General features: G+C 41.1%; 1 protein-coding gene across 5 annotated transcripts in view; it reads left to right on the forward strand.

Moving 5' to 3' along the window:
- GDF11 (growth differentiation factor 11) overlaps positions 1–24,824 on the forward strand; it is a 242,688-nt gene that overhangs the window by 8,269 nt on the left and 209,595 nt on the right. For all 5 annotated transcript variants that reach the window (XM_085869286.1, XM_085869285.1, XM_085869288.1 and 2 more), the window contains exon 2: positions 24,337–24,704. In XM_085869286.1, the coding sequence (XP_085725412.1) occupies positions 24,337–24,704 (368 nt within the window). The remainder of the gene's footprint in view (positions 1–24,336; positions 24,705–24,824) is intronic.

The following is a 24,824-nucleotide window of genomic DNA, read 5'->3' on the forward strand; positions in this document are numbered from 1 at the left end:
TAGCATGTTTTGAGTTCAAAGTGGCAGTCGTGACCCCAATCCAGTTAAAACAGAAATCAGTGGCAAATCATTTGAACTTGCTAGATGATTCTATATCTGGAAGCAATGGGAAAACTCCCACACTCTGGCAATCTTTCTACACAGCTGAACAACATGACATATACCTCCATATCAGGGAAAATAATCAACAATTTAATTCACATCTCCCAATTGGAAATCACAGTTAAACAACCCTGCTCATGTAATCTGCCCCCAAATCCTCCTCTCTCTTGATCAATTGTATAGCAAACCAATATTTCTTTGCAGAAACATGGCCTATCTCATGATTCAACATTGAGAAACTTTGCCTTATCCATGTACATCAATGGCTGATGATCAGTTTTCAAAACAAATTCAGTCCCATATAAAGATACAGCATAAATCTCTTAAGGTCCCACACAATAACAAGTCCTTCCTTCTCCATAGTAAAGTGATTATTTTTTTCGATTCATTCGTTTCTTGCTCGTGAACCTCACAGTGAAGAGTCTGCCCTCATGTTGCTGCAAAAGAACAGCCTTCATGCCAATTTTAAGAGGCGGTAGAATCTGCACTGCTCACAAACGTTTTACCCAGGTATAGTAGCCTCAAAATAGACTTGTTGATTCAGAGTTGCTTGAGCATTGTGAGGGCCTTCTCTTGAGCATCCCCACAAACCACCTTACTGGCTTGACCTTTCTATGTAGAATTGGTAAGTGGCACAGAAATGGCTACATAATTAGGAGTGTAGTCTTGATAGTATCCCATCAGACCCACAAACAACCATACCTACTTCTTTGTCATGTGCCGCAGCACCTCTTGAACATTTCCACCCCCTGAAGAGAGAATCCTCATGTCATCATGAAGGTCCAACACTACATTCTACCTGGTGACCCACAAAGCTCAAGCTCTTCATCCTGATCACAAACTTTTATGGCCTGGCTATGAGGCGGCTGCAGACATCCTTTGGGGCATTTTCCGAAGGAAGGAAACATGTTGCTTTCCCAAGTGTGGGTATGGATCAAATGTCACAAATATAAGTATCAACAATTTACATCCCAACCAGCAACCTCATCATGTCCCATTCAAATGGAGTTCCTGAATTCACCATCACAAAGGGCATCTTCAAAAAAATTTCAGTGTCATCTGTTTATCACAAGTGCTGTCTTGTGTGCATCCTCATGGGCTACTCGTATTTCTGCCAATACCCATTATTTAAGTCGATCTTTGTAATACCCCTTACTTATCCCCACTGACTGTCACTATTAGTTCCAGATCAGATACAGTGATCTTATTGAGCTTCCAGTTGCCAACACGCACACGCTTTGTTCCATCTTTCTTACGAACTATTACCACTGTGACATGTATGGAAAATCCAGTCATATTATCCTCATTTCCAACATCTGTAGGTCCTGACTAAGGGACTCTCTAATGTACTATATGGTAGTGGGTATGGTTTCGACCAAACAACCTCACTTGTCTTCAAGTTTATGTGATGATGGATTAAAGTCATCGTTCCTGGGAAACTGGTAAATACTTCTTGATAATCATTGATTACAGACCTAACCTTCTCTCTTTGTGTCCATGTGAGATGCTGATCAAACATCACATCTGCCACCATTTCCTTTGGCCTTCAGATGCCGAGCTCTAACATTTTTTCATGAACTACCACATCCTCCATGGTTGTTTCACTCAGTCCCACAACAGCAGCGCTCACTTCAGCTGGGTAGATAGCTTCAGCAGCTGGGAATTTGCCTTTGAGCCTCAACATTTCCCTACTGATCACACTGGATATACCCCTTCAATAAGTTCACATGGTATAACCTGCACCTGACCCCTACTCTTACCCGGTAGTCATTAATAACATCACATCCTCTGCCCTGAAGGAACCCCTCCACTGCATAAATAGCTTGTTGCTGTCTGTCAAAAACACTACCAGCACTAAGTCTCCTGACCTACTCAAAATGACCTGGCCTTGGATTTCATATCAAAGTAGCATTTGTATCTTTTCTGTGAGCTTAACAATTTCTCCTGGGTAATTTTGAGTGTCTAATCCAATCTCTTTCTCAATTACAACACATCCTAGTAATTGCTCCTTTCTTCTGATGTGCCTGCTTGCTTTATCCACAGTTTTCTTAAGATGTGCATGGGAACGTGGACCGTCCTTCCATAAATCAATTCAAAGGGGGAAAATTCCATTGACTCTTGTAGAACGTCTTCGTAGATGAAAACAAATGCATCGAAAAATTGGTTGCTCCCTATTGGTTGCATTCATCTTCTCTTTCCAAGCCATAGCACATAGGGTGGTAAGGTGTGCTCAGGAGTTGATGGATATCCAACAGCGAGGACACCTTTCTCATACACTCTGACACAAATCTGGTATCCATGTCACTCAGGATCTCATCCGTGACTCGCAAGAGACTATACATGTCGACGAGAATCTCGATCAGTTTTCACCTACTCTGTCCTAGTTTTCTTCAACAGAATGGCTTCCTGATATCTGGTGGCATAGTCTGCAATGGTAAGGATGTAACAATGACCCATCTCACCCAGAGGATGTATTGAACCCACCAGATACTCATGAACTTGCTCCTATACCCTTCATTGGTTAAACCTTACCATTTCAAAAACACTTCTTTCAACTGGTCTTAATCAACAGCTGCCACATCAGACAGACTGGAATATACATCAAGTGCTTTACAGTTAGCAAAGCAATGAGCGATGTGGCACATCCTGCTCTCTCTCACCTACTGTTAGTGGCAGAATGCTCAAAGTTAAGTAGGCAACTGCCTAGCTTATCCTTCCCCTCAACCAAAGCTGGGAGCTTTGGAGTACCAGCCTGTGCAAAATATTCATATATCTTGAGTGAACGACTTGAGCACTTTGTACTTCAAGACACTTCAGCTCTAACTCAGCTTCTCTGTCAATGTCTAATCATATCCTTTTAGCTTTGAACCTTTTAGCCTCCATTTCAGCCTCAAACATTCTAGCCTAAGCAAAGCTTTATCCTCCCTTTCAGCCTCAAGCCTTTGATCTTCCCTCTCCAATCTTTCCCGTTCAATCTCTCTTTCTGAGAGCCTTTGCTCCTGCTTCAGAGTCCGCTGATCAGCCAATAACTGCCATAGCTCCTTGCCCTGTCGGCCTAAATTGCTTCCCATCTCCATAAATCTGTCCATCCTTGACTCAGCGTACACTTCTATGTTTGGATGGCAATCAATCCTTCATCTCACAAAATCTTTTAACAGTGCCCTCCAATTACCTCCATCCTCCAAGTGTTGATTACTCACACCACCTTCTGTGAGCAGTCTCACAGTCACCACAGCAAAGTCAACAGATGGCGGGACCAGCTCAAGGCTTGGCCACTCCACTGAAAAGCATGAACCTACCACGGACGAGCTCAAGATCGTCCCACAGTCACCGTTGAAAGAATGCCTTTCTCGCGTACACACACACACACACACACACACACACACACACACACACACACACACACACACACACACACACACACACACACACACACATACATACATACATACATACATACATACATACATACATACATACATACATACATACATACATACATACATACATACATACATACACACACACACACACGTACGTCTTCTCTCGCTTGAGGAAGAACTCCACAGAAGACTCTCCCTGCCTTCCAAACTTCTGCACCATCGAGGAGAGATGTAAGGCTCCACACCTTCCACATTGTCTCAGAACCACTCTCCCTTCGTGCCACACATGGCACTGCTAATGGGAATATCAATCCCAGTCGTGCCCTCAAGAAGTCACAAAAACCGTAGGTTCTTCACTTGATTAATCCAAACTAACTTGGGTTTTTTCCAAAGTAAAATACAAAATCTGACATGGCACAACAAACACCTCAGGACTTGCTATTGTTCCTCCTCTCCTCTTCAACTTTCCTTCACATCCTTCGAGAGGGAACATTCATAAAAGTCCTCTCTCTGAAAGCCATTTTCCTACTTGTTATACGATTCCACATCCAGAAGTAATCGGAAATCTCTCGTACCCTGGAGATCTTTCTGCACAGGTTGAAGACTAAATTAATCATTGTAACTTCCTACCCTTTTACACAAATCAACTTGGAGAATAAACATCTCACCTAAACCAACATTGCAGTCAAATATATCAAACAATACATTCTGTGTCAAATGTTTAGGCATACAAGCATTAACCTCGTACTGTACCAATACCCTGCTTAACAGGCACGTAAATTATTTGTGAGGGGCAGAGTGGCAACAGGGCAGAGTGGCAGATGGGCTGAGACACAGTTGAAAATATCTTTAGCCTCTTGAGTACCTGACTCAATGAACATCATGATCATCAGCTGGGCACCTTTGATCATTGGGGGTTTGACCCTTCAATGCCAGAACCTCTCTGAACAAGGGGTCATCTACAATCTTAATTGTGTCCATGTGTCATAGAGAGAAGAGAATTGAAGCAGAAATAATGTTGTGCATTTGCCAATAATAGAAAAAAAAGAGACACAGTGAGGTTTTTTTTTTCTTTCTAGGTGATACGATTGCAGCAAGGGAAGGTCGGGGTTCGTGGGATGCAAATTGCACATGAGCACAGATGGATTGGAGTGGGTCAGTGAAGGGCAGGGCGTGCGCTCGACCAGCACGGGGACGTGGCAGTTTTCCCACGCGGTGTTTCAATGAATGAGCCGCGAGGCATTGCCTTTTGTGTCGCACGCATATTGTGCGCATTGTCGGTCGTTTCTCACTTTCTCTCTCATTCCCTGTTTAAACTCCAGGAATATTATTACAGAAACTATCTGAAGTCCAATTGTGTATAATGCCTTGGGAGCAACCAGTGGTGTGCAGATGTTTTGTATTTACTTTTTTTGTTGACTGACAATTGCTCACTAACTTGCTGGGCTAAATAGCATATTAGTTCAGATAAAATATTGAAATTTTGAAATTGCTCTGAAATGATTGTGTCAAGTGAAATTGTAGAAACATAGAACGTTTTGCTCATGTTTTTAACAGAGTTTTTACTGTCAACATAGGAATTCTGATCACCCCTCCCTTGTTCCTTGGCAGCAATTTGTATTTTCGTTATCTCTGCTAATAAGTCTGTGTGCGTGCGTGCGTACGCCCGTGCGTGTGTGTCTCCTCCATAACTCCAAAACCATGAAACCAAGCAGCCTGAATGTTTGCATGCACACTAAGAAAACTCCAAGGAAGTGCAAGAGTGAAAATTGGGTGTTTGGGTAAATTAAGGCCTAAGCCACATTTGCTCTACAGCGAGGATACGGCGGCCGCACGCCCTCTGAATTGACAGAAACGTGTGGCGGCCACAGAGTTTCTGTGGTGGCCTCAGGGTGGCCCTACGCCGTTTGGCTATCTTTTACAGGCCGTAGGGGTTGCCGTGGAATTATAACGCGGAGTTATAACATTTTTCATTTCTACGTTCGCCGTAGCAATTCGACAAGCCGAAAAAAAAAAAAAAAAAAACTGGTTAAAAATAAAAAATGAACCCACTCGTTACCGTCCGTCTGGCCGCACATTCGCCTTATGGGCACCTTGAGGCTACCTTGCGTCTGCCTTGAAAATTATATGGCCGCCGCAGGGCCCCCTTAAGGTTACCGTGCGCCATCAAATCAAAGACCGTACGGCAACCCCACGTTTTCGGTCTCCACAATTTCTAAATACGCTGTGCGGCTCCCCGAAAATAAAAACGTATGTGACTGCTACATTGGGTGACCGTGGAAATACTGCGGCCGCCGTATAATTGCTAGTGGTCGTAGATTTTGGAGATCCCACGGCCGCCGTGGCAAATGTGACTTCGGCATTTATCACCCCTTTTGAAGATAATTAACGGCCTCATTTAATTATATCCATCATCAGGCGATTCTCGGCCACCTCGCTCTCTGGGGTCTTAAAGCGTTTCCTGGGTAACCTTGCTGGGGTCTGAAGCTGCCATGTTTTTTTGGCCTGCTCAATCATCCCTTGACTTGGAACAGGCCGCAACGATTTTTGAACGATAGTGTTTTTTCACTTTTTTCACTCGTATTATCGAAGGCCTGTTCATCATAGCTATGAATCGCTGTATCCATCGCTTTTGTAAGTATATAGTTTTCAAATTAGGAGTTTGGAGTGATTTCATGCATTATATGATACGATTTTCCACGATCCACTGTCATGGAATTAAAGTATATCATCAAGATATTATTACGGCTTCGAGGATCAGATTTCATCCAGACTAAATAAGTGTGTAAATCTGGAGTGAAATCTGATCATTTCAAAGAAATAACGAGTCTTATAACTAAGCCTGTTTACCGATTTGCTTGAAGCAAACAAGGCTATGGTCCGTCCTTCTCCATATATATATATATATACATATATATATATATATATATATATATATATATATATATATATATATATATATATATATATATATATATATATATATATATATATATATATATACAGAAGAAAATGTGAAATTTCCAAAGCATTCAACTTATCTTTTTCTACTGCTTGGAGAATTATACTGAGTGAACAAAATATTTAGGAATGTGTTAAAATTAACCGGCTCCATTGAGAAAAATGATTTAATGCATTCACTGCTTGACATCACACCCTGTACCCCAGAGGGACTGCTTATCCATAGCCTCTGCGAGATGTCTATATTTTCGGAGGTTTCGTGAGGTGCTCTCCAAGGAATCAAAGCAAATCTGGTGAAAAACGAAGGTCGGCGTTTGTCTCCGGACGCGTGGGGACGGCGTTTGTCTCCGGACGCGTGGGGACGGCGTTTGTCTCCGGACGCGTGGGGACGGCGTTTGTCTCGGGACATGCCCGGGTGGTTTGTCTCTGGACGCTTCGGGGAGGTGTTTGTCTTCAGACGCTTCTGGGCGGTGTTTGTCTACGGACACGTCAGGGCGGTGTTTGTCTCCGAATGCATCCGGGCGCTGTTTCTGTCTGGACGGGAGTTTGTCTCTGGAAGTGCCTGGGCGGTGTTTGTCTATGGACATGTCTGGATGGTGTTTGTCTCCGAACGTGTCGGGGTGGTATTTATGTCCGGATGGGAGTTTGTCTCTGGGCCATATTTATCGTATTACCAGTAGAAAATGGATTTCAGACATTATTTTGTTTCCATTTTCACTGTTATTCTTTGCAGAAACATTTTGATGAAACGGTATGAATCGTAATTAACACTCCAACGCACATCTACCTTCCCTTCCTCTCACCTTCCCCCACACCTCCTTGCCCCCCTCCCTCCTCTCTTTTCCCCTCCACCTCTTAACTCTCCCCTTGTCTCTCTTCCCCCCTCTTTTTCTCCCCTCACCTTTAGTATTCCCGTCAGCGAAGCAACGGGTGGTATGTGCTTGTGATTACCTTTGCATTCTGCTAAAGGTTATGTATTGGTCGCTGTGTATTTATTTATTTATTTATTTGTGAATATGTGTGTGTATTTGTTTGTTATTCGCATAACTCAGAAAGTATAAAAACCAAATCGCTTGAAATTTGGTGGGATGATGCGTTATTATCCAAGGAACATTTGATCAGATTTTGGGAGCGATCGGGTCAAAGGTCAAGGTCATGGAAAGGTCAAATTCGTATTTTTACCATAGCGCGGTCAATTTTGATCTAATTGGCATGCAACCGATGCCAAAATGTTCATAATTCATTGCCCAATCTTGTGATTGGTGACATGACACAATTACATCATTACCCTTGTTAGTGGTTGGGGGTCAAAGGTCAGTGGGGTCACGACCTTTCAAAATATGCGGTTTTTGTCATAACACGGTCAAATCAAAACCGATTTGCATGAAACCAACACCAAAATGTTCACTGTTCTGTTCCCCCCACTCTCATGCCAAGAACAAAAAAGTAGCGGAGGCGAAGGTATGCGCTCTACCGAGTGCCCATTCTAGTTTATAAATGTCACATGCCTTACGAGCGTAAATTTCGGCAGGTGTGTGATCAATAAGTCTGTATCACTGTCACTAAAGATATAAAAGGTCATTAGTGTGTGTTTATGAAACCCCTTCTTGTGCATAAGTTGTGAAAATGAATTAGCTTTAAAAACTGAAGTCACCCTTATTACCTTCGCATTCTGCGAAAGGTTATGTTTTGGTCGCTGTGTATTTATTTATTTGTGAATATGTTTGTTTGTTTGTTATTCGCATAACTCAAAGTATTAAACCGAATTGCATGAAATTTGGTGGGATGATTCGTGAGTATCCAAGGACGATTTGATTAGATTTTGGGAGCGATCGGGTCAAAGGTCAAGGTCATGAAAAGGTCAAAAACACTTTTGAGCATAACTTCCTTCATAATACAGCTATCGACATGCAACCACCGCCATATTGTTCCATGACGAGATACCTTTCGGATTTGTAGTGCCGGATTTGACGTAACGTAATCGGAAGTGCGTCTAAATGACGTCACAAGATGATGTAAATTTTCAATCTCATCAGTTTTGATCATACCGTTTTGTAGGACTTACCTTAAGGACGCCACACACCAAATTTGACTTCGATCGGACTGACCGTTATGACGTCATTGACGTTTGAACATGACGTTTTTCAATTGTGGCTAAAATTTCCTGATATTTTACATTCAAATATCTATATAATTTATAAATCAAAGTCTCCCAAATCCAGGCATTAGGATCAGTACCAAAATATCTGTTTATTGATGTACAGGTTTTGCCAATTAACTCTGTAGTCAAGGTCAAGGTCACACTCAAGGTCAAAATATACTTGTAGGCATAGCTTCAGATCTAATAGAGCTATTGACATGAAACCAACGTTAAAACGTTCAGTGAACTATGAGCTTTCAGAATGGTAGTCCCCGATTGGACGTGACGTCCCCGGAAGTGCGTCAAAATGACGTGAAAAGATGACGTCATTTTTCAACTTTTTAATTTTTCAGTGTTTATCATTCCATTTTGTTGGACTGCCTTCAAGGAGGTTACACACCAAATTTGACGTCAATCGGACTGACGGTTGTGACGTCATGGACGTTTTAAAATGACGTTTTTCAAATGTGCCCGGAAAAAAGTTGCGGCGGCGAAGGTATGCGCTCTACCGAGTGCCCGTTCTAGTTTTGGATAGTGAGGTGCAAATGGAGTCGTCACTGTTTGGTGGACGGTGCAGTACACATATAAACATGAGGTGGGAGTGGAGTGGAAGACGCAGTCAGAGGTATTCCTGGTGGTGTGGGGGAGTGAGGGCAGTGCATGGAGAGTGAAGAATAGAGTCTTTGATGAAGAGAGCAACTCCTCCACCAGGGAAAAGTTCAGGTCTGTCATTCTGGAGGAAGGAGTAACCAGGGAGAGATACGACTGAGTCAGAGATGTCTTGAGGGAGAAAAGTTTCTGTTCGGCAGATTATGTCTGGTTTGTCAGTGGCAACCTGTATGGAAAGATCTGGAAGGTTTGAGCGAAGGCCCTGGATACTTGAGGTCCACACTGTTAATGAAGAGAGAGGGGAGGAGGCTTTGGGTGCAGGGGATGGGAGGGAAGGGGGGTGAGGTAAGGAGAGTTGTTTAGAGAGTGTGGGGGATCACAGAATAGCTTGGGGAGGGGCCGGATGAGGAGGAGAAAAGGCTGTCTGGTGCTGGGGAGGGGCAAGAGAGGGGCAGAAGGCAGTTGAGAATTTGAGGAGGTGGAGTGATGAGATCGAGGTGAGAGGGCAGGGGAAGGAGGCAGCTTTGTGGGTGTGAGGGGGGAAAGGGAAGCTTGGAGGGAGAAGAGTGTGATGGTTGCTTTGAGAGTGAGGGGTGAGAGAGGTGAGTTGGCACTGAAGTTGGAAATAAAGAATGGTTGATGGAAAGCGAACACTCATGGAAAACTGGGGTTTTTAAAATTTTAGGGTCAGCGATGCGATTAAAGACATTTCTTGATGGATGTAATGAAGGCGAATTAAGAGAATGTAGAGAAGAAACGCTGTTAAAACAAGAGGATATATAAAAAAAGAAATGCTTATCACAAAACTCGGTGGATGAGTTGGTAAGGTAACAAGAACAAGCTGATTCGATTTTGGTTCGGTTCCAGATTCAGATCCGGCCCATCAGTGGGATACAAAATGTGAAGTATTCAGCCGAGCGGAGGTATGCACCCGACCGAGTGTGTTTCCGTTTCTCCAAGTGTCACTGTATGAGTGATATTTTCACTTGTTTGTCTGCACATAACTTTCGTTTTGTTCTCCGCAAGCGCTTGTCAGATTGAAACAAAACTTTCACCATAGGTGCGACTACTCATGTGCAATGATTTAATGATAAGTATGACGTCATTGGTCACGTGGTATGGCAGTAATGCTGGAAAAATGGAAAAACTTTTGATCTCTGTATCTCTGAAACCGCACCAAGGAAAAAATTGCCACTTGACACAAAGCAAGCACTCCCCATGGGGGAATGTGATTTTTTTATGATATCATAGGTGCGTTCGGTATGACGTCATCATTGCAAATGTAGAATGTTACATCTGATCATTATGAAAAATTTTGAGGGCCATTTTGGGATAAAGTGGTCCACAGAAAAAAAATTGGTGACGTCATTGGTCACGTGATTCGGCAGCCACATTGTTTTAAAAACAAAACCTTCAAAAATCTTCTTCTCTGAAGTGTGCTCAACAGATTGATGCAAAACTTTACACGTATGACAGTCTATCCATGAGGAACAAAAGGTTCAAACATATGATGTCATAAGTCACATGGTTTGGCAGCCATATTGGATTTACCCTAAAACCTAGAAAAAATCTTCTCCAGAACGGCTGGACAGATCAAGGGGAAACTTCACACAAATGTTCCAAGTCTTGGGTGTACAAGTTTGTAAAGGAATAATTGATAGGTCATACGGTTTAGCAGTCATATTGGATTGAAGAATAATATAAAAAAATAAACCAATGTCACCCGCAGGGTGACCCGTATCTTTCCAAAAGGTGACCACGTGTGACTTCTTTAAGGTCACGCTGAGGTGAACAGAGCTGCTATCCACCAGGGGCGACTCCTTGAGGAATATCTGCCTACGAGAGATTCCGATGAGAATCGTTCTACAGAGTAACCATGAAAAATATGCTTTTTCCTCATAACATCACCAAATGACGTCATAATGTCTCAAGCTTGACATATCTAGAAAGCACTCATCGAGGTGTTCAATTTGAGGTACTACACGATATGGTTCCTAAAACTTGAAAATTTGACCTTGGGGTCAAATATGTTTGACCTCAGGCACTAACCATGAAGGTCAAGGCCAATCGCCACCAAAAATTAATCAGCTGAGCGTCAGACCATGAACTATATTCCCATGAAGTTTGAAGACGATCCGATCAAAATTACTCAAAAAATAAGGGTTTCGTCGACTCCCCTGATTTGCGCCAAAGTGACCTTGACCTTTGACCTTGACCTTCAAAATTTTGTGCACTGAAAGAGACCTCTATAGGCCTCTATGCGAAGTTACAAAAATTTCCAATGATTACTGTGCTCTGCAGAGTGATTTATACATGATTACAGACCAAAAAAACAAAAAAACAAAAAAAACAAAAAACATATGAAGGTCAAGGCCAATCGCCACCAAAAATTAATCAGCTGAGCGTCAGACCATGAACTATATTCCCATGAAGTTTGAAGACGATCCAATCAAAATTACTCAAAAAATAAGGGTTTCGTCGACTCCCCTGATTTGCGCCAAAGTGACCTTGACCTTTGACCTTGACCTTCAAAATTTTGTGCACTGAAAGGGACCTCTATAGGCCTCTGATATGCGAAGTTACAAAAATTTCCGATGATAACTGTGCTCTGCAGAATTTTTTATACGTGATTACAGACAAACAAAAAAAAAACAAAAAAACATACAAGCTGACTAACATATCTTGCAAAACTTCGTTTTGGCAAGATAATAATGTTTTCTCTCGAACTGCTTAATCAATTGACGTGAAACTTCACAAAATTGTGATCTAGTAGTGATGGGAAATACATGTTTTATCTGGCAGACAGAATTATCTAATTTGCTTGGTCTGGGATCTTTTTTTTTTTTTGAATAAGACTCACTTGGCTGGACCTAGATGGGTTTGAGGGTATAGGAGTAACAGCTGAAATGCTAATCCTATCCAGGTTCCTCCTGATTATGACATTCTTGCTTTTTGCTTGTTCAGGTTTCTTCTGATGACTCCAATTTGGGACTGTACATATTTTGTCGACCATTTGATTTGAATTGAATTTATTTTAATAACATTCAGAATTCAATTGAATCATAACAAGCTGAATACCATGAATGACCCTGATGTTGAATGAAAGCTGATTACCAAATGATGTTGATACTTGGGCACCCGATTACGAGAGAATCGATCAATTTGACTTTAACACTGCAACAACACGGGTGTATTGTTTAATGGAATGAAATGCTCAAAATAGAGGATAACTGGAATTGAGCACTTTTTCAATCTTCACAGTGGAACTATAGTCTCCTTCCATAGACAAATTGTCAGACTTTCCTGATGCACCTCTCATCATAAAAATCATGGCTTTCTCCACAAAGTGTTGGTATTCAACAGAAAGGACACTAGGACCACCGAAAAGTTCAATCTCTTGCGAGATAAGGCGAACATAAAGCAGTGTGACTTGGCTTTTTTCACAAGATCTTGGCTATTCCTTGTTCACCTTGGCGTCTTGGTTTTCTATAGGTTTTCTTGGCGTATAGGTTTTCTATTATCATCGCTTTTCCGAAACCTTGTGAATTCTTGGCTTTTTTCATTGGCTCACCTTGGCATTTATGAAAATGAGGAGAGGTCACACTGACATAAGGCGTCATGTTGCTTGCACGACTGCACAGCATCACGTGATCCGCCAGCTCGTGGTCCAATGAAATGTTTTAACAACATTTTAAAACATCCGTTTTTTGCCTGAATTCTTTTGGATACTTGTATAGCACGTCACCAAACCTTCGAAAATATAAGCCAAGATGGGATAGACTCCACTGATAAGCAGTCCCCCAGGGGGACACGGTATAAGGTCAAGCAGTGAATGGAAAGCATGTGGTGTTCCTTTCAATACCCAACGGTTATTTGAATTTAATACATTTTCCTCATGAAAAGTGTTTCTGCTCACATTTTACGAAAATTATCTATTTTAAGACTGTAGCTACACCAGAAGGTCCCAAAAGTGAAAATAGAAATCAAACAGAGCTTAAGATAGCCCCGTGAGGCGGCATGGAAGGCGATTGAAGCCAATGGAAGCCTCCCCTCTGTGCAATGCATTCCACACAGACCGAGAATACAAAACATTCATATTTCACAAATGTTGATGCAACCGGGTGTGAATCAACCTTAGCGACTGCGAAAAGTGAAAACAGAATTTAAATTGAACTTTAAAAAAATTAACGTTTGAGGCCGAGTGGAAGCCAATGGATTTCAACGAGGCCAATGGAATCAAACAGCAACCATTACCCACGTACAGTACACTACGTGTATAAAATGTGATTTTTACAAACTTTATGACAACCGAGTGTTAATCAACCTTAGCTACTGCGAAAAGTGAAAACAGAATTTAAATTAAACTTTAAAAAGGAAAATTTGAAAACCCCTCCTGTTGACAGAGTCAAACGTGGGTCAGGGTCAGGTGTCCGAGCAAAGTGGGGTTGTATCAAAGTGGGACATCTTCGTACCCGGTCATCACTAGTATCCTGCCAGCAGTTATGAAGTGGCAGTTCTAGTTATGTCAATTATTAACCTCCACCATCGAAGATGGACGGAGGTTACTGTTTTCACCCCTGTCTGTTTGTTTGTTTGTTTGTGAACAGTATTACAGAAAAACTCCTGGACGGATTTCGACGAAACTTGGTGGGGGGATAAGGTATGGGCCAAGGATCATGCCATTAGATTTTGGACTTGGTCCAAAGTCCAATATGGCCTCTATGGCGGCCATTTTGAAAAAAAAATTGAATTTTTGTTTTTTCATTTCTACGTGTTTTAAGTGATTTCCAACCAAAAAAAAAAAAAAATTTGTTAGAGGAAAAAAAAAAATTGCAACTTAAATTTCGATTTTATTTGAAAAATAGAATTTTTTTTTTGCATTTCTACATGTTTTAAGTGATTTCCAACCCCCCCAAAAAATTGTTAGAGAAAAATAAACAGAAATTTTGCAACTTTTTTTTCCAAAAAATTTCGATTTTATTTTTTTTGGCATTTCTACATGCGCGTCCATCTAGTTTAGTCTATTCAATCGTGGTTCAGTAGAGTCTGATCCGTTTTGACTTACAATGAATAGGATATCAGGTTCACTTAAGTGACCCAGCAGTATTAGCGGCGGAGGTTTTGCACTCTACCGAGTGCTCCCCCTCTAGTTAATTATGTAAGACACCAGTACGTACACAAACACCACACAAAACAAGTCCTAGCAAGGGTCTGCAATCTCTGATTGCTCTTTTTCTTGTTATATTCATGTATCAGGTTCTGCGGAGAGGGTAACGGGACTTTGTAAACAACTTGTAGATTATTGGTGAAGAGGCATTGTAAAATTGCTACCTTAGAAGTGGAATTGGATGCTCGTGAATGTGCCATTGATGTTTCTGGGTCAAGTTTTGCCCCCGATCTGTAAATATGGTGCTTTCAGGAAGAAGAAAAAGATGTACCGCCAACTTCGACCACTTTTGGAAGAGGTTTATTTGTTTTTAAATGTCTGGTAATTGTTTTGTATTCATTTATGTGTATGTGTACTTAAATATAACTGTCATTAATCAAAAATGCTTGGGCACTATTGAATGATAATTTTTTTTTAATAATCCCCCAACAGTTGACCTTTTTTTTTCTTCAAGTATTCCAATTTTTTTTTCTGTCTAAAACACTCACTGGCAATGACTGATGAACCCCTGAAAGTTGGCTGAAGTTCCGTTTCGCCATTTCTGGAAAAAATGGTCACACACACACACACACACACACACACACACACACACACACACACACACACACACACACACACACACACACACACACACACACACACACACACACGGCTCCCTTATCATATAGGTTCAAGTGTATCTGCTACTTTATGTCGTGTCAGTTATATAGCCTGACTTTATCTGTTTTGTATTCTTCAAGTTTATAGGTTACACACCAAAAAAAAGGATATTTTATAACACATAGTTGTTGTTGCTGCTGTCATGGTAGTTGCTGTGGTTGTTGTTTGTGTACTCCTTCCTTCTACTATTATATATTTTTTCTATTGCTTCGAGAAGTATAACTGCAAATAATTTTGTGTATGCCTGGTGTTGGCTTAATGGTTAAGGTGGTGGGCTTGGAATCTTAGGATCCGGAGTTCAAACCCACTTACCTGTTGAATTAATACTAGGTGGGGTTGACTCTGCTTGTCATCCTTCTGAGGTTGGCAAAATGAGTGCCAGCTTGCTGGTATACTGTGTCGGAGTGGTGACCTGTCCAGGATTGTGTCTAATAGCCAAGGAGACTGCTTAAGCAGCACCAATGTTCTGCACAGAGTATGGTTCCAATGGATGGATGGATTTGTGTCACACTTTATTCTTAAGGGTTCCTCCTGTTGTAGAATAATAAAAATAGTACCATTGGAACTGCTGCATTAAGCTCTAAATCCCGCTTCTTCCTCTTCCCTCGCTGAAAGATCAGCTTTTAAAACAGGCATTTTTATAATTAAAGAAATACAAATATTTGTTCCAAGTAAATTGATTATTAGTTTTCCAATGGTACTATTTTTATAATTCAACAACAGCAGGAACCCATTAGAATAAAGCGTGAGGGATGGGTGGATGCTGTTCCTTTTAGTAATAGATGTAGTCTTCAAGCATATCCATTATATATATATATATATATTTATATATATATATATATATATATATATATATATATATATATATATATATATATATATATATATATATATGGTCTTCAGGTATATCCATTATACAGTATTCAAGAATACTCATCATATCGAACTGATGAAAGAGACAATTCCAAATGAGAACAGCACTTGGTAGAGTGCATACCTCCACCAGGCTGAACGGTTCGTGTTTTGTGTCCCACTGATAGGCAGGATCTGCATCCGGACCTGAACCAAAATCGAATTAGCTTGCTGTTGTCACCTAACCAACTCATCCACCGAGTTTTGTTATAACTCGTCCACAACTTTTAGAGATATCATGATACACATAATTTTTGGGCCCATCTCTCAATGGTGAAGAATCACTTAAAAAATGCTTGTATCTGGATCTGGATCTTGAACAAAATCGAATCAGTTTGGCCTTTTCACACACTTAATCTGTCCAAGTTTCATCCAAATCCATCCATAACTTTTTGAGATATGCTGTTCACAGACAGACAGACTGACAACCAGGGGTGAAAACATAACTTCCATTCACCTTTGGTGATGGAGGTCAATCTCTGTCTTAATTTATCAGCAAAACGTCGTGGCCACAGCAAACTGTATCATGATTTTGTTTACAATGTCTGTAATACTGACCTTTCACATTATCATGCTGTCACTGTCGATGTGTTCATTGAGATGAAAGCAAAGCCTCTGTGCTGGCTTTTTAAATGACAAGAGAACTATGTTTCATCCAGTCTGATTTTATGTGACAGCTGACATTGCTCCACTATCGTAATGTGTAAATATGCAACGGTCGACTTGACTGTGACCATCATCCAGTACGGTCAGGTTGCAGCTCCACTGTGTGTCAGTCATTCCTGGCATTAATCCCATTGGGGTTGCCAATGTGTTGCAAGCCATTACGAGGAGTGGTTGAAGTTGCTAACCCTTGACAAACCATTTCAAATTAATAGCTTGCTTGCAAGGGTGACTTATTGGAGCCAAGATGTTTTACTTTGGTTCCAGAGTAAGGCTTGGAGAAATTCCAGAATCATGAAAGAAGAGAAAAAAATCATTCTTGTAATCTGAACTGCCACTTGCATTCATTGCATTACCGATGTCCTTGTGATCTATGTACCATGTCTTCCATGAGCCTTGGGCACTAGATCACCAATATTTCTGTATACTCTTACTAACATCATCAGATGAAGCAAACTTGGGTACACCTTTCAATTGCTTGCCACTTGATGTTATTGAAGTCATTACACTATCAGTCACAACTCCTGCCAGTGTGATGGCCACAGCAGGAATCAAACCCAGGCCACTTGGCGGTAAACCACGTATCCTAACCACTAGACCATATGAGTCTCTCAATAACAATAACATTTAACAATGCGGGTCATTTCTGGGGTTGCTGTGTTTGTCAAGATTGCATTAGATATTAGAATGAACACTCTGTAGTAAAGTATATCTGGTGTGTGTGCGTGTGTGTGTGTGTGTGTGTGTGTGTGTGTGTGTGTGTGTGTGTGTGTGTGTGTGTGTGTGTCGTTGGTTGTTTTCTCCATTTACGGGTTTGAGGAGATGGAACGAAGTCCTCTCAGGACTCAAAGTATCCACCTCCACTTCGGTAAGGGATTACGATTCATGGACCAAGCTGTTCAACTTTGTTGCTCTCAGAGTTTTGTTCCGAGGACTCTTTTCAGGATTGTCACCGAACCCCGGACTGCCTCCACTTGTAGTTCGTTTATTCCCACATATTCCCAGGGATGGTTTTCCCAGCATTTTCAAAATCTCAGTGTGGTTCTTATTTATTATTCCTGCTGCTCTAGTTATCACTGGTGCAATTTTGACACTCTTCATCTTCCAAGATCTCATGATCTCATTTTTGAGGTCCTGGTATTTGGTCATTTTCTTGATTTTTGCATTATTTAAGCCAAAATCGCTAGGTACTGATATCTCAATCAGCAATGCTGTATTTTCCTTTTTGTTCTTGAGAACGATGTTCAATCGCAAGGCTTTTTTTTTCTATGTTCATGCGTGATGGGATCATCAGGTCATACGTGAGCTTGACATCCTTATTTTGCAATGATTGCCGTTTTGCAGTACTTATTTTGTAACTGGGATGTTGAAATTTTTGCAGATGTGCCAATTAATCACTTTGCATACTTTGTTACGCCGTTGTGTGTAAAGTTGTTCTGATAATAGTGTGTGTGTGTGTGTGTGTGTGTGTGTGTGTGTGTGTGTGTGTGTGTGTGTGTGTGTGTGTGTGTGTGTGTGTGTGTGTGTGTGTGTGTACTATAAGTTAGCTCTAAGTTTATAGTGCAATTAAACACTTTAAATTAAATGTTTAAACAAATCCTGGTAATATGGATTATGAGTATGGGATTGATTTTTTTTTTTTTTATCGCTGACAAAGAGCCTGTCCTTACGGAGATGACGACGAGGACGCAGAGAGATAGGCTGAATCATCACAGGTAGGAGGATGTTATAGCATGCAGCCAAACAACTGCAGATGGTACAGATGGGAATGTCAAGATCTCCGACGTTGATTTCGCAGATGATGCAGTCATCTTTGCGGAGACTGTAGATATCCTTTTGGGGAACCTCGAGGTGCGGAATGAGGAGTCGGAGCCGCTAGGATCACGGGTTTCCTGAGTCAAAACTAATATCCAGGCTTTCAATGACATCTTGGTTGCTGCTATCCTGTCTGTACCTGTTTGTGGCGAGGATGTTGAGGTCATGGAGAGATTAATTTACCTTGCCAGTGATATTCATGCCTCTGCTGGCTGTGAGCCAGAGGTCAACAGACGTCTGTGTCGGGCCTGGAGAGTCATGGATTCACTGGATCATGGGGTGTGGTGCTGCCAGTACCTGTGCAGAAGGATGAAAGGCCGAGTCTTCAGTTCCTTGATGCTTCCAGTCTTGCTCTTTGGATGTGAGACATGGACTCTGACCAGGGATCTGAGACGGAGACTTAATTCCTTTGGTACCAGGTCTCTTCAGAGAATCCTTGGTTATCGCTGGCTGGACTTCGTGTCCAACGAGTGGTTGCTGAGAGAGACTCAAATGAGATTTGTTACCTGCATTGTCCGTGAGCGTCAGCTGCAGCTGTATAGATTTGTGGCTCGTTTTCCTGATGCTGATCCTGCTCATCAGATGCTCTCAGTGATGGAGCCTCATGAGTGGAGGAGGCCAATGGGCCGACCACGTGCCTCGTGGTTACAGCAGGTTGATCACCATCTCAAGGAGATGGGGATGGGCCAGGCATCTTCCTGGGGGATGGCCAGACGGAGGCCTCTGGAGTACCGGCGGAAAGTGGACACAGCGACGCGCTGCTCTGGCACATGCTCCCATACCTGACCTGACCCGACTTTTCCCTCTCTTTCCTCTTTTCCTGTTTGTTCATTCTCTTGATGTTTTTCCGACTGTCGGTTTTACCTTCCTCTTTCATAAGCTTCCCTGCTGTAAAGAAAAAAACAATCACATCTCATCTTCAATTTCAAGTTTCACAATATACATAAAATAAGTGTTACATAAAATAAATGGTACTGCATAAACACTAATGGTGCAGCACACTGACAAATTGGTTAACAATTGCAATGTAAGAATATACAGTAGTTGTGAATATACAAATGTGAACAAATGTCTTTGAACATGAACAAATGTAATAAGCTTAGATGTATTAAAGGAGCTTTTAAATTTGCAGCAATTTGTTTAATGTTTAATAAAGGTAACAGACATTTAAACACATATCGATGTTGTGTGTGTGTGTGTGTGTGTGTGTGTGTGTGTGTGTGTGTGTGTGTGTGTGTGTGTGTGTGTGTGTGTGTGTGTGTGTGTGTGTGTGTGTGTGTGTGTGTGTGTGTATATATATATATGTATATATATGTATATATATATATATATATATGTATATGTATATATATATGTATGTATATATGTATATATGTATATATGTATATATGTATATATGTATATATGTATATATATATATATATATATATATATATATATATATATATGTATATATATATATGTATATGTATATGTATATATATATATATATATATATATATATATATGTATATGTATATATATATATATGTATATGTATATATATATATATATGTATATATATATATATATACATACATACATACATACATACATACATACATACATACATACATACATACATACATACAAGCACGGAGCCCAGGTATCGGGGGAGGGAGAGTGGGGTGATTAGCAAGTCATTTATTTTTATTTTGTGCTCTTGCTATCGAGTGCAGCCTGTGGCTGCTGGTTGCATCATTGGTTGGGACGTGGCTATGCCGCTGATGCAGTGTCCCCCTTACCAGTACACTGGTGCTCATTTTGCCGACCTCGGAAGGATGACAGGCTGAGTCGGGACGCGGTAATTTGGTCACAGGAAATTTGGTCATGGGAAACTTGGTCATGGTAAACCGGTCACAAGGTAATTTGGTCACGGTAAAACGGTCACAGTAATTCGGTCACGAGGTAATTTGGTCACGGTAATTCGGTCACAAGGTAATTTGGTCACGGTATTATTATTATTATTATTATTATTATTATTATTATTATTATTTATTATTCACTGCATTTTTGGCCAGTAAGGCCCAAGAGCAGTAATAAACATTTTCATTACATGGCCGGCGAATCTTGTTGGCATAATGACGTATTGACCAAGTTTACTGACTACTATAATGGAATCGATTCTGTCTCTCTCAACTTTTAAATTCCAATAAATTGGTACACTGAATCACGTGGGGAGGCGATAGCGGTCAGGCAGCTTAGTTTCTCAGTTTGTAAAATTAACCTGACTGAGGGTAACTTGCATTCATTCCGTAAAGCTCATAAGTGTTTGTCCATCCTGAGGCAAGCCAGAAAACCTCACCTTGCAAATCTCAAGGCTGGACTCTCAAACCAGTTTCCTTTCACCACGTCATGGTGGCCCCTTGTCAAGTCTATCTCTGTTGTGTGCTTCACCTCTATCCTGTCCCTCACCTCAAACGACAATAATGCACACCCTGCCAGAGATAAGGCAGAATGTCTAAACTGAATCTTTGCCTTCAAGACAGCTGTTCACCACCATCTCAGGTCATCCCACGTGCACAGTAATGATCTTCTCTACCCCCAATAACCCTCCCCAAAGGCCACTTCTTTCCAGGTCCAGTTTTTCCTTCCACTTATATTAGCTATGATTGAGAGTTTTTTTGTGGCTGTATCCATTGAAAACCCCTGTTTCCTCCCCTTGCTCCCATTCCCTATTTTCATTTTATCTAAGTCTCCCTCTGTTTTATCCTTCAACCCTGCTGTTAGTGTGTTCCCCCCAGAGGGGCATTTGACACAATCTGGCATCCCGCTTTGCTTGCTAAACTCTCTGTCTGTGGCGTATATAAGGCCACTTTAATTCCCAGATTTCTGACTTCCTCAACTCGCGCAGTCAACATGTTGCCATCAATGGAACCCTCACTTCCTCTCTCCCAGTCGAGGCTGGAGTAAGCCAAGGTAGTGTTTTGGGCCCTTGTTCCTCGTATACATAATTGACCTCTCTTTGATGCTGTAAAAAAACCCTCTCTTCATTTTTGCAAATAACTTCAAATTGTATCATACAGTACCCTCTGCTAAGCAGAGAGCAGCTGCATCTCTCTCTCTGCTTATCTGAAAATTATTACACTCTGGTCTGATAAATGAAACATGTTCTTGAATCCTGAAAAATCTCAGCCTCACCCTATCAATCTGGATTGATCATCTGCCAACTGGCATCCTGTGATGTCATTGTGAATTGAATGAACCCACCTGTTTATTTCCTTATTCATCAATGTGTGTGTGGTCCCTTGGACAGATGTTAAGCTGGTGTCTCATCTACCAGCATTAGTTGTTCGATGTTTAAAGATCCCACAATTTTCTTCCTAAGGAGTAGGCGAGCAATCATTCCGTAAGGGCATCCTCCGTTCCACCCTGAACAAATTCCAAATTCCTGCCCTAACCACCAGAGGGAATTTCATCAGTGATACAGCCATGCCCCCAGCCAGTGATGCTACCCATCAGTCTTATGCTGCATACAAACTAAGATCTATTTCCTTGGTCATCCACTGAAAGAGGTTAAGTCTCTTGAACTTCTAGGCCTCTTCCTCGGCTATGACCTTTCCTGAGCCGATCACAGAGCAAAGCTGGCCTCCAAAGTCAGCTGCAGACTGGGCATCCTCTTTTGCTCCAAGTCTTTCCTTGGAAAATTAGAGCTACTTAGTCTTCAAGGCCTTTGTCCATATCTCAATGGAGTACTGCTCTCTGCTATTTTTGATACCCCAGCATATTTGTCTCTCCTGGATTCTGTGGAATCTAAAACTCTCACAATTATTGACATTCCTTTGATGAGGCTGGAGTATAAGTTTTGTCGCTCTCACATCAGGCATGTCAGTGTCAGTGTTGCTCACAGGCATGTCAGTGGTCTCTTTGTTTTCTACAGTCTACTCTCCCTCTGCTTTCTCAGTCCTCCGACCCTCCCCTGCAACTCCTGGATGCACACACTCTTCCAATAACCCGCTCCTGGTTATACTTTCAAATTCCAGGCTGATGGCACATCTCATTTCTTTTATTCTCTTGAACTTCTAGATTTCTAGATCTCTTCTCCCATTAATGGAACCATATTCCAGAGGCTGTTCTGTCTCACTCTCTTTTTCAGGACTTAAAGCAAGCAGTGCACCACAATTTTGTCATCCCCAATTTTGACCAAAGACCTTTATTACCCCCCATTTATCTATCCGAACTGAACAATTTTCTTCCTAGTTTCAGTGTTTCTTTCCCTCCTCTGTTTCTGTTTCCTCTTTTCCTGTTTGTTCATTATCTTGAAGTTTTTTCTGACCGTCAGTTAGTTCTACCTTCCTCTTCCATAAGCTTCCCTGCTGTGAAGAACAAAACGATCACAACTCATCTTTAATTTTCAAGTTTCACAATATTCATAAAATAAATGTTACATTGTAACATCTTACGGGTAGTTATAGGTGAACAAGGAACATCTGCAAATGACTGCTGGCCAATCCTAACCTGGATAGAAGAAAAATTGTAAAATTGTACAAGACATTCACGTGGTGTATTTGTATCACCCTCTTCAACGAAGTCACCTACATACGTCGGAGGAGCATTCAAAAGATTCTACAAGCGAGATGCTGACAATAGTCCAGGAATGCTGAGGTTATTTTATTTTTCAATATATAGTGTATAACAATGTATAATTGGTGAGAATTTATAAAATGTTATTTTAACCTCGGAGTGTACATGCAAAGTGAAAAGTGGGGTTACGAAATTGGTTCATTTGGCTGTCCTGTCGACAAACATCAGTTTATGACCAAGGGACAACTGAGTTTAAATTGAATGTTATATTTAAAATGCGGATCGAAACATGAATCAGAAAACAAACCCATAGTTTAGCAGTACTTTGGCTCTGAATTCCTCCCGATTGCACACGCACAGGGAGGAGTGAGATAACATTTTACTCTGTCTGCCTGCCTGGCAGTTAAACCATATTGAAAATCATTCCAAACAGGAAACTAACTTTTTAAGGATGTAATAAAGGATACAAACAACAGGCACGAAGAACTCATGTTAAGTGCTAAAGAAGGTGGTGTAAAAGAAGCTGCAACAACAGCGGTAAACTTCCGAATTTTTTTTTTTCTACAACCTTTAAAATATCTTTTATTTCTCTTGAATTATATATTTGAACACTGCAGAACAGAAATCAGATTTTTGGCACTTTCAAAACGCTTCCGTTTTGCAGTAATTGGAAAAAATATTACATCATCACCACCAATTAAATTTCCCAGCAATTTACATCATCATGACGTTTCAAATTTGCTGCTCACAGATCCTGCCCTTGCTTGTCCTTGTTCCTCAAGACTGCACGGGTTACGGTGTTTTATGAACTCTCACGTTTATTATTTACTTTTTTGACTTGTCAATATCTCATTTGTATAACCTTTTGAATGCATCACACATTAAAATCCAGTTGCACTTCATCAGTTGTTTCCATCTTTTCCTTTTTTTCTATGTCCTTTATAAACTCTCTAAACTTGTAGGTTCAACTGGGGAAAGGACATAATAAAAAGGTCAATACAAATTTATCTCAGTGTTAGAAAACAATTTGTTGCTAAGGTTTTTGTATGTCGGCCGGCTTCATCTGTACGAAGGCCAGGTTTATTATCAGTGAAACCATTGCTTGAGCCTCTAAGTGCAATGAGCTCAACACCTATTAATCAAAGGATTGTTCGGTTCGAATGCAGCTTCATAGATTACGAAGAAGTGATCACAACCCATTGAGGTAGATGTACCAAAGAGGTGGATAACAATTGTGTCAGTACGTGATAGCATTGTAAATCAAGGTAACTGTGGATAGGGCAATGTGCTGCTTTACAATACTGATCATTGTGAAGATTAGCATCATGCTGATCATGTGCTTTTTGTGTCTCCACTGACAGCGGAGGGCATTGTCCAGACAGAAGGCAAACCAAAATGTTGCTTCTTCAAGTTCACGCCCAAGACGTTGTTGACCAAAGTGGTAAAGGCTCACCTCTGGGTCTTTCTGAAGCCTGTGGAGAGGCCCACAACAGTCTTCATTCAGATACTGCGTCTGCTACCGATCTTCAAAGGTGGGACAGCACGTATCCGCTCTCTCAAGAGTGAGGTGACCTCTCGTCAGGGTCAGTGGCAGAGCATTGACTTCAAGCTTATCTTGCACAACTGGTTCCAACACCCAGAGAGCAACTGGGGTGTTGAGATCCGAGCTGTTGATGAGCAAGGCAATGACTTGGCTGTGACATTCCCTGCTTCTTCTGATGAAGGCCTGGTAGGAAGTGCCCATGGTGTTCTATTTTATTAAGCTATTACAGGTTAAGGTTCATTAATATTGAGATCATATTTATATAAGCCTCACAGATATTTTGGTACATTTTATTTTTATGTATAC

The sequence above is a fragment of the Eptatretus burgeri genome, chromosome 2 (assembly GCF_056783735.1).
Source record: "Eptatretus burgeri isolate ZD-2024b chromosome 2, Ebu_testis_v1, whole genome shotgun sequence".
NCBI lineage: Eukaryota > Metazoa > Chordata > Myxini > Myxiniformes > Myxinidae > Eptatretus > Eptatretus burgeri.